This window comes from Peromyscus californicus, unplaced genomic scaffold (genome assembly GCF_007827085.1).
Source record: "Peromyscus californicus insignis strain IS unplaced genomic scaffold, ASM782708v3 Scaffold_8__1_contigs__length_139910024, whole genome shotgun sequence".
In the NCBI taxonomy this organism is placed as follows: domain Eukaryota; kingdom Metazoa; phylum Chordata; class Mammalia; order Rodentia; family Cricetidae; genus Peromyscus; species Peromyscus californicus.
The window spans coordinates 40171485-40185174 of record NW_026294606.1 but is presented as its reverse complement, the minus strand read 5'-3'; the positions used below and the strand labels follow the sequence as shown (position 1 = coordinate 40185174).

At 43.8% G+C, this 13690-nt stretch overlaps 2 protein-coding genes across 2 annotated transcripts; one reads left to right on the top strand and one right to left on the bottom strand.

The window, feature by feature from the left end:
• Positions 1-1050: 1050 nt before the first annotated feature.
• LOC128103103 (histone H2A type 1-B) lies at positions 1051-1650 on the bottom strand. Its single transcript, XM_052727186.1, has one exon. It carries the CDS (start codon positions 1506-1508, stop codon positions 1116-1118), a length of 393 nt encoding a protein of 130 aa, XP_052583146.1. The 5' UTR covers positions 1509-1650; the 3' UTR covers positions 1051-1115.
• A 119-nt stretch (positions 1651-1769) lies between these two features.
• Positions 1770-13184, top strand: LOC128103107 (histone H2B type 1-C/E/F/G/I). Its single transcript, XM_052727190.1, has 2 exons — positions 1770-2205; positions 12865-13184. Exon 1 carries the CDS (start codon positions 1811-1813, stop codon positions 2189-2191), a length of 381 nt encoding a protein of 126 aa, XP_052583150.1. The 5' UTR covers positions 1770-1810; the 3' UTR covers positions 2192-2205; positions 12865-13184.
• The last annotated feature ends 506 nt before the right edge of the window (positions 13185-13690 follow it).

The window sequence follows — 13690 nt, the reverse complement described above, 5'->3', positions numbered from 1 at the left end:
ATCCAAGTACTGACCAGGCACGACCCTGCTTAGCTTCCACAATTAGGGGCATTAGGGTAGTATGGCCTCAGACAGAATAATCTTATGGCATTCAAGATGGTTGTTTTTCTTCTGTCTTAATTATTTTCCTTTTAGAATGCCTGCTATGGAACCAGTAAGAGGCTGCCTGGGTCCTCAGACATCATTGTCAACAAACCTGGAGGACCAGCTTGTTTGGATCAAGAAACACCACACTAAACTGGGTGTGGTGGCCCACGCCTTTAATCCCAGCACCGGGAAGGCAGAGGCCGGCAGATCTCTTCCTGGTTTACAAAGTGAATTCCAGTCAGGGGTACACAGAGAAACCGACTCGAAAAAAGGAAAAAAAAACCCCAAAACCAAAACAACAACAAATCCACAACACTTCTAGTAGTACGTATGTGGATCCGAATTGTAGGAACTTAATGGTGTCATCCTCAGTGCTTCAAGCGGAGTGTCACGAGCTTTTTACTATGTGGCTCCTGTGCTTGGTCAGTCTGTCCAATGAAGGCACAGGCCACCCTTGTCCACTGGGCTTCCCTGACCCTCATTTCCCGTTCAAGTCATGCTATCCTCAGGAAAAAGTTGGTGATGCCAAGAGCCCAGAAAAATGGAGTTGGGAGTTCCCCTAAGGTTCCAGACAACCTCCATTTCGTTTCTGGGGAGGCCGGAGGCCCAAACTCTCATTTGCTTTTCGTAAACTGAGAGATATATTGCAAATTCATTATTTTTCATTGCAGTCCCTTGATTGCCTTGGGAGATGTTTTTAATAGTTAAAATAGACACCCTTCAGACAATTTACACTGAGACAGGCTACCATTCTGCTTAGACTGGCCAGAACTCGAAGTTATGGCAAAAGATGTTCGGCTTTCAGATTTCCTAGTTGTCCAGTTACATTCCAGGGGGCCCTTCCGACCTTGGCCAGTGAACTGTCCACTACAAAATCTCAAGCCAACTATGAGTAACTAAAGCCCACCAGGTTGGGGTAAAGACTTCATCACTGTATTTTGCTCAACTCTTTCTCTGAAACAGTGGGGGCTCTGAAAAGAGCCTTTTGGGTTTGAAGTTTCCTAGAGTTTTGATGGTTGGTTGTCAAATTACTTCCCCTTGGCCTTGTGGTGGCTCTCGGTCTTCTTGGGCAGCAGCACCGCCTGGATGTTGGGCAGGACGCCGCCCTGCGCGATGGTCACGCGGCCCAGCAGCTTGTTGAGCTCCTCGTCGTTGCGGATGGCCAGCTGCAGGTGGCGCGGGATGATGCGCGTCTTCTTGTTGTCGCGGGCCGCGTTGCCAGCCAGCTCCAGGATCTCGGCCGTCAGGTACTCCAGCACGGCCGCCAGGTAGACCGGGGCGCCGGCGCCCACCCGCTCCGAGTAGTTGCCCTTGCGGAGGAGCCGGTGCACGCGGCCCACGGGGAACTGCAGGCCGGCGCGGGACGAGCGGGTCTTGGCCTTGGCGCGAGCCTTGCCGCCCTGCTTGCCGCGTCCAGACATTATTGACAAAGCAGCAAGACAACCCAAAGTACTAAACCTGGTAAAGCATGGCTGCTTTTATAATCGGTTCCTGGATAGTAAAAGCAACTACATGATTGGTTAAAATAGGGCTCAGCGATATAGCCAATAGGAAATCTGAGTCTCAAGACCTCATTTGCATAACCCCACCCACGAAGCCACCGGTTTTTCTGCTTCCAATTAGCTAAGACTCATTGGACATCCTTCATTAGCATAAACGCCCTATAAGTAGGAGAAGTCCCCTTCCAACCCACATTGAGCTTCCGGTGTCTAGAGATCCGAAGATGCCCGAGCCCGCGAAGTCCGCCCCCGCCCCGAAGAAGGGCTCCAAGAAGGCCGTGACCAAGGCCCAGAAGAAGGACGGCAAGAAGCGCAAGCGCAGCCGCAAGGAGAGCTACTCGGTGTACGTGTACAAGGTGCTGAAGCAGGTGCACCCCGACACGGGCATCTCGTCCAAGGCCATGGGCATCATGAACTCGTTCGTCAACGACATCTTCGAGCGCATCGCGGGCGAGGCGTCGCGCCTGGCGCACTACAACAAGCGCTCGACCATCACGTCCCGGGAGATCCAGACGGCCGTGCGCCTGCTGCTGCCCGGGGAGCTGGCCAAGCACGCCGTGTCCGAGGGCACCAAGGCCGTCACCAAGTACACCAGCTCCAAGTGAAGAGGTCGTGCCAAGTAAGCCTCTATCACGATTTCCAAAGGCTCTTTTCAGAGCCACCCACCTTCTCAAAAAGAGAGTTGTGGCCAAACACTGCATTCGGCTTAGTCTTTAATTTTAAGGTTTAGCCAGAAGCAACTGAGGGCACTTACAAACTTCTTTCATTTAATTCGCCAATTCTAGTTTGTTACTTTCAAGCTACAATTGCTTTGTTGACTGTGTTTTGAAAGAAATGTTTCGTAGGGAAATTTTCGCTTTGAGTCTTGTTATAAACGTCACTTCCGGTGAAGCTGAGTCACTCCACCAGAAGGAACGAAGTTACAAAGGAAGGGTGACATTTTAGGAAGATAATAAATAGACCTGGTGCTGCCCTGTGACCCCTGGCGGAGGTTTGTCTTTCAAACACTTGTTCCAGAGGGTTTATTTGGAAGAAGCGCTTTCAAATTTGCTTTCATTTTGAAAGATCTAAACAGGAGGAGTCTGTTACAAAGTACAGCCTTTTCATAATTGTAGATTTAACAGCATATATCATACTAGAGTTTTGTTTAACCTAAGACCCCTGAGATCGTCGATCAGTTTTTGGTAACTTCATAGGGTATAATAAAATGTGGTCTGGCATTACCGAACAAACCTCTCCGGCACTGACAATCGCCAGCCCGAGATTCTGGTGAGAAATGAAACACTGAGTTGTTCAAATGCAGATGTAGACATTTGTCACGTTAGAGCACTTTGTCCAAGCTATGTTTATTTTCAGTCTCAGTGGCATAAAAGCGTAGAGAGGGGTGAGGGGAAGAACGGAAGCAGCCAGTGAGGTGGGGGTGAACTGGAAGGAAGCATAGGACTTGAGCAAGAAACGCCGAAACGAAAGCCATTGCTGTGAACGCTGACTTAATTCATATTAAAAGGAAAAGAAACTGAATTCAGAGTCCTTAGAGGATTTTTCTACCCCTCTGCTTGTCCGGATGAAGGTCTAATGTCATTTCGTCCACCCTAACTGCTCACGGAAGAATTCTGACCCTAAATATTGGCTGTGCAAAGCTCAGCGCACTCCCTGGAGACCCATTTCTTTTATGAGCTGTCCTGCCTTTTCGAAGAAAACAGTTCTGTAGCTTACTCTTCCCCGATACAAGTCAACACCATGCTAATCACCTCCTACACTATTTATTTCTAGAAGCTGTGCTAGATACTGGTTATGTCTACATTATAAGCCAGCAGTGTGGGGACCTGGCAGCCTTCTGGCGCTTCAGTCTCCTCCATGCTACAACTTTGTTCTTGCACAGCTCTCCTGCTTTTTCTGGTTCTCATTTGGATGATTTGGTGCCAAAGGACCACACATCAGGCTCAAAAGTGTATAAACAGGCTCCAGGGTCGGAGGAGTTTGATACTCTGCATTTGACAACAGTTCAGAGTGGATGGTTTTCTTTCCTTCGGTGAGATTCATTCTGTGTCTTTGTTTCAGTTGTCCTTTTTATCTCCTTCAAAACTTCGTGCGCCTGTGATTTGTAGTGTTTGTATGAGTTCAGGTGGTTGTTAATTTGCTCAAAAGTAGCATGCCCATGTGAAAGAGAATATAAATATAAAATAGCTGCCTCTAGTAACTTGATTTTAATGAAGCATAGAACCAAACAAGACAGTTCCAGACCAGAAGAAATCAGTGAAACAGTATGTTGTCTCAAAATCTCTGAAATCCATCCTTTGGTAATTCCATGCCTGATTGTCACAGGCAGGCAGGGTTGAAGGCTTTTATTGTTGGTTCCGGAGGGGAGTGAGAAACAACATAAACATGCATGCTGAGACAGAAGATTGCTTCTACCACGTATAAAACTATTACTTAAACCTTAGTGATTTATTGTAAGGGATATGGCATAACAGTAGAATGTCTACCAGATTTGGAAGAGGACTAGAGGAGTACTCCTATCCTGAGTTGCTCCTGTTCCTGCTCCCCACAGGACCTCTGACCTTTAATCAGAATACGTCAATAGATACCTACATCTGTGTTCACTGACTGTCAGCCTTTCGTTCCACTTACCTCCTCTAACTTGCACAGTTGCTGTGAATCTTTCCTATTTTAGGAATATGAGAAACTTTGAGCACATTGTCTATCTCAGTAGGAAATGAGTAAACTATAATGTAATTTAAATATAAACAGGTTTTAAAACAGTACATCAACTTTAATTAAAAACTCTTAATTATTGTAAATTATTCTATATTCTTAGGCTTTTTTTTTTTTTTGGAGCTGAGGATCAAACCCAGGGCCTTGTGCTTGCTAGGCAAGCGCTCTACCACTGAGCTAAATCCCCAACCCATTCTTAGGCTTTGAATGTGGCCTCACATTTGTAACAATATTTGCACATTTTTTTTTGTTTATTTAATAGTTTGACTTTTAGTTTGTGTTTAGATGGATCTTTTATCATAATGTAAAAGTGTTACCATAATAATCTAGTTTACAGAAGTCTAGGGTTTATTTTATACGAAAAAATGACTTTCTTAAATTTATCAACTTTTTCCACTAGGTTTATTTAGTTAAATAAAATCACTTTTTAATATAAAAATTTTAACTTGGGTATTGAACTAAATAAAATCATAAAGTAATTTTTTAAATGGAGTGAAATTTTACATAACAAATGATAAGGATTCAACATGTCAGCTTAAAGACTGAATTCACACACAGATAATTACTTTAAGAACCTAGATGAATATTAAGTGGAATGAATTAGTGCCTCACCATTGGATACTATATAATTTCTACCTTAGAGATTACGAAATATAAGACATTGTAATGTCTGTTGCTGCCCGGGGCCTATCCCCCAGCAGGCTCTGGGCAGGTCAGAGAAATTGGAGAGGAGATGTGGACTAGGGAGCTACTGGGACAGACACACAGACGCACACAGGAGACTTTTATCTGAGGGCCAAAGCTTACTTCTCCATTTTATTTTCCTCTCTGCTGGATTTTTTTTCTTTCTCTGTTTCGTTCTTCTCCCCTGATGTCTCCCTTCTTCCCAGCTCTCCTGTCCCTTTCCTAATCTTACCCTTTTTATTTCTTCCCTGATATTTTTCCTTCTGTATCTTTCCTTCTCCTATTTTTTCTTATCTGTTTTATTCCACCTAACACAAAGATTTCTTTGCAAGAAGAGATTACCTCACAACCATAAGTTACATATTTTTCAAAAACAAATTAAAATCTTTACATAGGAAGAGATCATATTAAGATTACAAGTCACATGTTTTCCTTAGAAGCCCACAAGGAGTTAAACATTTTTCTTTGTATTAATTTTCCCCCCATAACATCTTCACCCTAAAGCAGTAACTCTTTTATTATTGATTAACAAAGTTTGAGCAAGCCGAGTCCAATTCAGCCAGTTCCCTTTGCACTGGCTGGCAGCTCTCTGCCATTCCAGTGTAGCAGATCTCTGATTTCTCCTCTAGAGGAGCTTAAAATGAACGGTCAGCCAACCATCTGGCTTTCCTTACACACAACAGGGTCACTTCATTTCCTTTCACAACTCTGTTTTTCAGGGTGCATACCGGGGCCTGTGATTAATTCTGTACGTTATGTGATCAGGGAACTCAGGCCCCAGGCTGGGTGCAGGGACATATTTATTGTCTTCCATAGTCATCCTGTGCTGCCACAGGCAGAATTTGTGGTAGAATGTATGAAACTTCCTCGTTCTTACTGTCTGTCTTCTGCAAATCTCACATCTAACAAAGGGGAAAGTAATTCCTAGCCTGTTTCTCTCTCTCTTTATTTTATTTTATGTATTTATTTATTTTTATCTTAGTGGGACAATTGGCAGAGTGACCTAACCCATTTTCCTCATCTCTTGACTGTCTTAACCACCTGCATCTTTTAGGCTAACTCAGAAAGTCCAGTTAATTCATGGATCTAACCAATCACCATTGCTCTCATAAAAATCATCTTCATTATGATCTACAAGTCAATTGCGCTGTGAGGAGTCGGATTTTCCCAGGAAACAATCACCCTAAATTAGACATGGTGGGAGCCTTTCACATAGTAACCACAGCATGATTGATTCAGAGGAAACAGGGCATCAGCAAACACAAGGAAACACCGCAGGAGCAAGGGGCGCTCTGGGAACAGTCCTGCCGGGCCTTTGCCTCTCCAGGATGCACCCCCAGTAGCTTTGTTATCCCCTGGGCTGTGTTCCATGAGCACCATTGCTGACTGCAGCTCCTCGGACATGGCCACCCGCCGTTCCTTCTGTGTAACTCTCCTGTTGTTAACACAGGTTATAATGACTGTTGCTTAACAAATTAGAAAACACTTCCAGTTTAGGGTGGCACTAGCCATCCTTGCCTTTGCCACCTTAAATCTGTAGGAGTGAAAGATAATAGAGATGCACCATGGGCCTAGAAGGCCAGGCGGGTTTATTATTGGGACTTGTTAGTTTATATATAAGGAAACACAATTGCTTGCTCCTCTAAGGGCTGCCTTTAATGTCTACCAAGTTCCCTAGCTACAGAGGAAAACAAATAAGGATACAAGATAATGGCTATGTTTACTCTATGTTTTAAGGAAGTTGGTAGTCTTTAAGAAATAGAGTAATTCAGTTTAGTATATAAGACTCTGAAGTGAGACTGTCTCTTCTTTGTGTGGCTGGGATTTATCCTCATATTGTAATGCAAAGATCAGTTCTTTACCAATCTTAAATTCAAGTTCTAAGTTCATAATATTTTGGCAGAATGAGTTTTAGACCAAAAACTGATTTTGGGGTTTTTCTCAATTGTTTCTTGGTAACAACCAATTTCCCTCCACACTGCAAAGAAAGTTAGGATACTAAAATAATTACTTGTATTTGAGTTTCAAGAGACTATCTACTTGTAACTGATTCTTTAAAAATTATTTTGAAGAGTGTACTGAGGAAATAATCAGTCAATAATGTGCTTGTTGTGCTATATGAAAACCAAAGTTCAATTTTCAGGACTCATAAAAATGCTGGGGTATTTGTAGCGGTTTGTGCCTGTAGATAACACACAAGGAAATGGGTGTTAATAATTAACTGAATGTCCTTGACGTATTGACAAATGCCACCATACCGGCCTTGTGCAGTACGGTAATTACCCACTCAGAAAGACTAATGAGGACCGAATGGACCGCCCCATGAAGAACACTGAGAAGCGGTTCCCTCCAGTCAAATGCTGCAAAGCATTTTTCTGTGTTGAAAAGGAGAAGCCTCTGGGGTTGAAGTTTAATTCCAGGCAGCTGGTCACATGCTCATGGGGAGACTTTCAGGCAGCGCACTGTTTCTGTGCCTCGGTATCTTCACCTTGAGGATAACGGTAATAGCTCCCACCTTCCAGAAGGAACACAGCTAATTTCGTAGCATTGCAAAGTGTCTTCTTCCAGGTATGGGGGAAATTGTCACTAAGTGGCAATGGAGAAGAGTCCCAAAGACTGTTTTCTTTTTTTTAAATATAAAAAGCATCTTGCCAGTTCTAATACTATGAACTTAGAACTTAAATTTAAGATGGGTAAAAATGAAAGCTGTCAGAGAAAGATAAAAAATGTTTTTCCTTTAAAAATTATATCTTCTCTATTTTGTGTGCTTGTGGTGGGTGGGGACGCACACTCTTGACACTGCACAAGAACAGTCAGGACAGCTGGAGAGCGTCCGCTTTCCCATCCCACCTTGTGGAGCCCCGGGGATTGAACTCAGGTCATCAGACTTGGCAGCAAGCACCTTTACTCTGAGCCGTATTGCTAGGTCAAGGTTAAAGATCTTTAATGCATACATATGCTGTCTGCTCTTGTCTGACAAAGTTTATACGTTTTCATTCTTATATTAAAAGGACTTGAAACAGCTTTATGTGGGAATCTTGGGAATAGTTCATCTACCATAAAGGGAGATGGAATTTTACAAATTATAGAATTCAGATAAAAATGTCAGGTTGAGAGAAAATGCAGCTGCTCCCTCCCACCCCACACCCACCCCCCACCCCCGACCCTGGTCTCCATATGTAATTTCTTTAGGAACACTCCTAAGGAGATTTAAAACAGTTATCTCCCAAGTGTTTAGATTCAGCACTTTTTTAAAAAATAATAATTTATTTAATGTACATTGGTATGGAGGTGTCAAATCCCCTGGAACTAGAGTTACAGACTGTTGTGAGCTGCCATGTGGGTACTGGGAATTGAACCCAGGTCCTCTGGAAGAACAACCAGTGCTCTTAACCATTGAGCTATTTCTCCAGCCCCTAGATTCAGCACTTTTTTAGACCTTACAAGTAATCACAAGTTTATGGCATTAGAAATTCATCTGAACACTCACCCCATGCACCCTGGGTGGAGAAACCTACAATTGACCAAGTACACAGCTCACTTTTCTTTTTCTTTCTCCTCTCTCTCTGTTTTCTTGTGCATAATGTTCCTCACCTTTTCTCTATTGTTATTAGCCAAATGTAGCAAAGTTGGTCATTTTAATTTTCAACGAATGTCCAATTCTATTGTTAGACTTGCTCAAACAATTGTGGCGATGGACACTGGACTCTAGCTTTTACCCACACATTTGGACTTTAACACACTGAAATAGATATACAATTCCAAACATATGTAATATATATTATAAAATTGCTTAGGAATTCTACATAGATGACTCAGGTTCCAAAATATCCAGTAGAAAAACAAACAAAATCCCCCAAACTCTGCTAGCTCCAAGTGTGGATGAGCTCTAATGCACTTTTTATAGGTTTTAAAGGTAGTGCTGAGGGTTCTGGACTCTAAGAATCAGAGGCTGCTCCTTGGGCCCAGTCAGTTCTAAACACAAACAGGAACCTTAATCAGGTCACTCTGAAGGGAAGAGGCAATGGGCTCTGATGTGTGAGCTGGTGTCGTGGGTGATCTGGAGTGCATGAAAAGAGCTCCTGGTTTTCCTTTAGGACCCTCCACTCTTAGCTTGGAGCGTGAGGGGCTGGCTCTTTAGACCTCGTGTGCTTCTCTCCGCCGTGCTGTGTGTTACAGGCACATTCCCAGCCCTTGCTGGTTTCTTACCTTCCCCAACCGCTGGATCTCTTGAATTTCCCCCGTTTCTTACTGCGCAGCACACTTCACCACTCTGCAGGCATCTGTGTGGCCGCTTCCTGCCTGGGAGGCATCTCAATCGCCTCTTTCCAACTGTTCGGGACAACATTGTGCAAAATTGTGGAATTTGTCATTTGTAGACTCTGTCCTCTGCTTTAGTTACCACAATATTCCTAGGGCAGATCACTCGGCGGCCTACCCAGTAAGCACTCACACATGACAACTGATCCAGTTTTTTCAATAACTTTTAAAGATGCATCTACACTTTGAATGCTGCTCTACATGTGTGCAGATGTAAATGAACTAAACCAGAAAGTCCTTCTTTTAGACATCTAGGACTCTACAGAGTGAGGCAGGGAACATAATAAAGATGAAAAAGAGCTACTCTGTGGGACCCTGAATATCCTGGGGAAGCAAACAACGGCAGGTTGGGAGATGAGATCTGTGGGCAGAGGAGCGTATCTTAAGCCAGTGAGAATGCTGCCCATAAGGGCAAGCTCTCTAGGACTCTTAGGAAGCCAGCTAAGGTGTAGAAACTTAGAGGTGTTTGAGTTTGGTGGGGGACAGGATTTGTAATCACTGACCAGAACATGGTATTAAGGTCTAGCTATGATGGAATAATGGGAGGTCTGTGTTGCTTTGGATGAAAATGTTGAATTTGTTTCCATAGATAAATATCAGATCAAACTGAGGTAAAGAGTGTTTGCTGCCACATCCACAAGCTCTTGATGCTCAGTGGGAAACACCAGGTGCTTATTACTCCATCATGAGGTGTCTCATCAGGAAAAGAGATAGAGTTTGTGCCACAGACCTTCAAGAAGAATGTCTCTTTCTACTTTGTAGCTTGAATGTCCTTGGGTCCCAGACATCACAGGCTAGAAGACACATGGTGGTGGATTCTCCTCTGTGAAGGAGAATCAGGCCTGGCAGTGATACACATCATTCTACCCACTTTGTTTGGCCTTCATTCACCCCCAGCTACAATAAGGGAAACGGAGATACAATCTAGTCACCTGCCCATCTGAAAAATAAACAAGGTTCCATGGGGACCCTGCAAGCATCATGGCTGCCGGGAACATAATCCTCTAGAGGCGAAGAATGAAACTCAGGTCAGCACCACCTTAGCAGGTGCTGGGACAAAAAACTTCCAGAGTCTGACCTCAGGGTTTATTTTTCTTACACATTTCAGCACAATAAAACTTTGGACAAAAGGTTTCCTCATGACAACTATTACATCAAAGCTCTAGGCATAGCTACATAGAAACCCCCTAGCAAAGTAGCCAAGCACCGGAGACCTTTACGATAGGAAGGAGTTCTGTTAACTGATGAACAATGGTCAGGGCAAGGGCCTGAGGAGGATCTGTAATAAGCATACGGATAGATTCTGTTGATGGAGGATGCGAAGTACATGGGGCCACCTTCAGAAGGATGGGTTCTATTCACTGAGTCACAAAGCTCAGGGAAAGGGCTTAAACAATGCTCAGGATATCGGGGGATTCAGGAAGGCTGGCTCCATAGAATAGCAAAAAGATCTCCAGGTTGCCAGACAACATCCACTCCAGCCTTCCGGGTGACCAAGCGTCAGTCATTTTCCTCCTTTGGAGAAAATAGGCCCGAGTGTTTTACAAGTTTGGTTCCTCCAAGGCCTTCTGTGCCTCCTACATTCACCCCTCCGGTATTCAAAAGGACCCCACAACGGCTTCTCAGTTAACAGTGACTCCTATGGCTTAGGTGTAGCCACAGTCTTACAGTGACTCAAGGAAGGAGGCTTTCGCCCTCCTAACCTGCCCTGTTGGATCACTGCTAAGGAACTCTCTCCAGAGACTGTCTTGTGTGCAAAGGACAAAGTCCCTCGTGGGACTTCTACCTCTGCTCAGAAGACACAGCGCGGATGATGGTTAATCTAATTCCAATTGGACAGAATGCCAGAACGGCCTAGATTCTGGGGAACAAGAAGGGGTAGAGCAGAGAAAGGGGGGTTATGCACGGCCGAAAATATAAAAACCAGGAACACTGATTCAAATGTTTGCTATAATTGGTAGTTAAATGTAGCATAGTACTTACTGTGTGCCAGGTGCTGTTCTAAGAGTTTTACTAAATTAATCCTCAGACAATACAATGTCAGCTGGAGGAATGCTCGAGGGATTAAGCCAGTAAAGAAGACAAGTACAGACTGATTCATTCTGTCTTTGTTCTATTCTGAATGCACGTCATTACACTCCTGCTATTATTTGTACTGCTCTGGCTGCCCTGGTGTGATTTAAAGGAGGTATAAGGATGAGTGTGAACACTTGGACGGGGAGCTGGGGTTCTTTCCAGCACAGTCCTTGTTGCTACCTTTCTTGTTGTTTATATTTATTTATTTTGTCTGTGTGCATTTGCCGGTCATGTTGTGTGTATGCCCATGTGTGTGCACAGATGTGCATGCCTGGGCACGCATGCTGAGAGAGGAAAGGCTTGGGTGTCCTCTTCTCGAACTCTCTGCTTATTCCTTTGAGGCAGAGTCTGTCGCTAAAGAGAGAGAATCCCTGCTCCACTCCCTCTATTGACACCAGGCTCTTCCTGACAGGGGCTTGTTAGACACCACCGAAGAACAGCTTTGACCACTTTTTTCTTTCTCTCTCTTTTTTTTTTTGTTTTGTTAATGCCAGCAAAACACATCATGAAATGAAGTCTTTCTAAAATAAAGTGATGGCTTGGGTGTTACATGGTCAAGTGAGAGGCACAATTACAAGTCCTTTGATGAGCTTAACTTTGGCACACTCCCCGCCAGACTCGTATGTCAGCCCACAGCAATGAGAGGGAATTATCGACTGTGCAAACCCTGCATACATTCCCCGCACTGGACTTGGACATGGACAAAAACATCGTTTAATTTATACCTTTGTTGACTTGTCAAGAGGAAGAGGAAAATACATTTTCTAACACCCCTCACATAGACCTAGCATTTTGGGGGGCACTTTTCCATTAGATAGTGTCGTTTATTGTAAAGGAAGATGGAAGTGACTTCTGCAGCTGCCAGAAGGGATGAGCATTTGAGAGAATGAAGGTTTCTGGAAACTCGGTGCCTGCCTCGTAGGAACAGCAAACATGACTTTCCCTACTCTCCTCATGCAGGGACCCGTGCAGTCCTGCACAGGCAACTCCTCAGGCTCCCGCTCAAGCCAGCTCTCCCACTTCATACTGTCCCTGAGCCTGGACAGCGCCACCACTTCCCTTAGGGACAGCCCTCACTCTCTTTTTCCACCTGAGTGATTCCTGCTCCTTAAGGCCTCGGTCAAGTGGGACTCCCAGAACACTAACTCCATAATCCCACGAATCCTTTACAGAAGCCAGACTCAGGTAGTTCAGTGGGGAGGTTTACTTGCACAGGCCCGGCATCTAACAGCACCTGGGGAAATCAGTGTGTCTGTGGCTGAATTCCATCTTCTACAACCAGGAGGAGAGCGGCAGTGGCTATGGCATAGTGTGCTTGTGATGACTAAATGTGTTGAATGGTGTTTATAGGCGTCTCAGAACACTGCCAGTCTCAGAAAAACCGATCTATGGTAATCCCCATTGTCGTTTTCACTTCAGTAGAACGGCAGGCTTCTGCAGAATAGCTAGAGTGAGTCACCCTTTCTCTTTTCTCTCTCTACAGGAGGAGGAGACCTGACGTCTTTTGTACCACGCATCAGTGCTGGAGGCTGTTTCCTTTGACAAATGACACAATGGAAGTGGGTGATGCTAGCAGATTAATGACTGTATTTTTAAAACTTGAGGAACAACCGATAAGCATCTGGCTAAAAATTCTATGAAATACGTTCACTGTAGAAATTTGTGATAAGAAGGATACACATAAGTAGAAAATTAAAATACTCTTAGCAAAATTAAAATACTCCTAGCAAAAGAAAGCTTTTAAATGTTTGTGATATGTGACTATATAATGTACATATAATAAAAGTGTCATGTAAAGCAAAATGCATTGTAAGTATGTAATTTTTTAAAATATGGTTAGAAATTATGATTTATGGAGATATAACATTTTATTTATGAATGAATCACTACCTTTGTAACTAGTTTTGTGGTTTTCGTTACTTTGAGTCCCCATTTTTGTGGAATCAAGAGCATGCAAATCACAAATCTTCTTTTACACATCTTCATTCTTTTCTTCTTAAAAGGAAAAACTTGGGTCAACCAACTGAAGAGCTAGGCGAAGGATGTAGCTAGAGCGCATGCCTGACGTGTGGGAGGTCCTGTGCTCAGTCCCCACAGTACCGTTTGAAAAGAAAAAGGAAGAAGAGAAAATGATGGCAGTTATGGTGGTGGTCTCATGGTCACCCCATGGCTGACTGGGAAGGCTGAAACAAGAAGATTGGGGGTAGAAGGGCAGCCTGGGCTACACAGCACTGCACTGTGAAACAAAAACCCAACCCGGGCAGGTTTGTGAGGATGGGATTTTTTTTTTTCAATTGTTATTTTCAGCT

Bases quoted from the DNA above. Each gene is read 5' to 3' on its own strand.
- LOC128103107 (XM_052727190.1), top strand. From the start codon at position 1,811: ATGCCCGAGCCCGCGAAGTCCGCCCCCGCCCCGAAGAAGGGCTCCAAG.
- LOC128103103 (XM_052727186.1), bottom strand. From the start codon at position 1,508: ATGTCTGGACGCGGCAAGCAGGGCGGCAAGGCTCGCGCCAAGGCCAAG.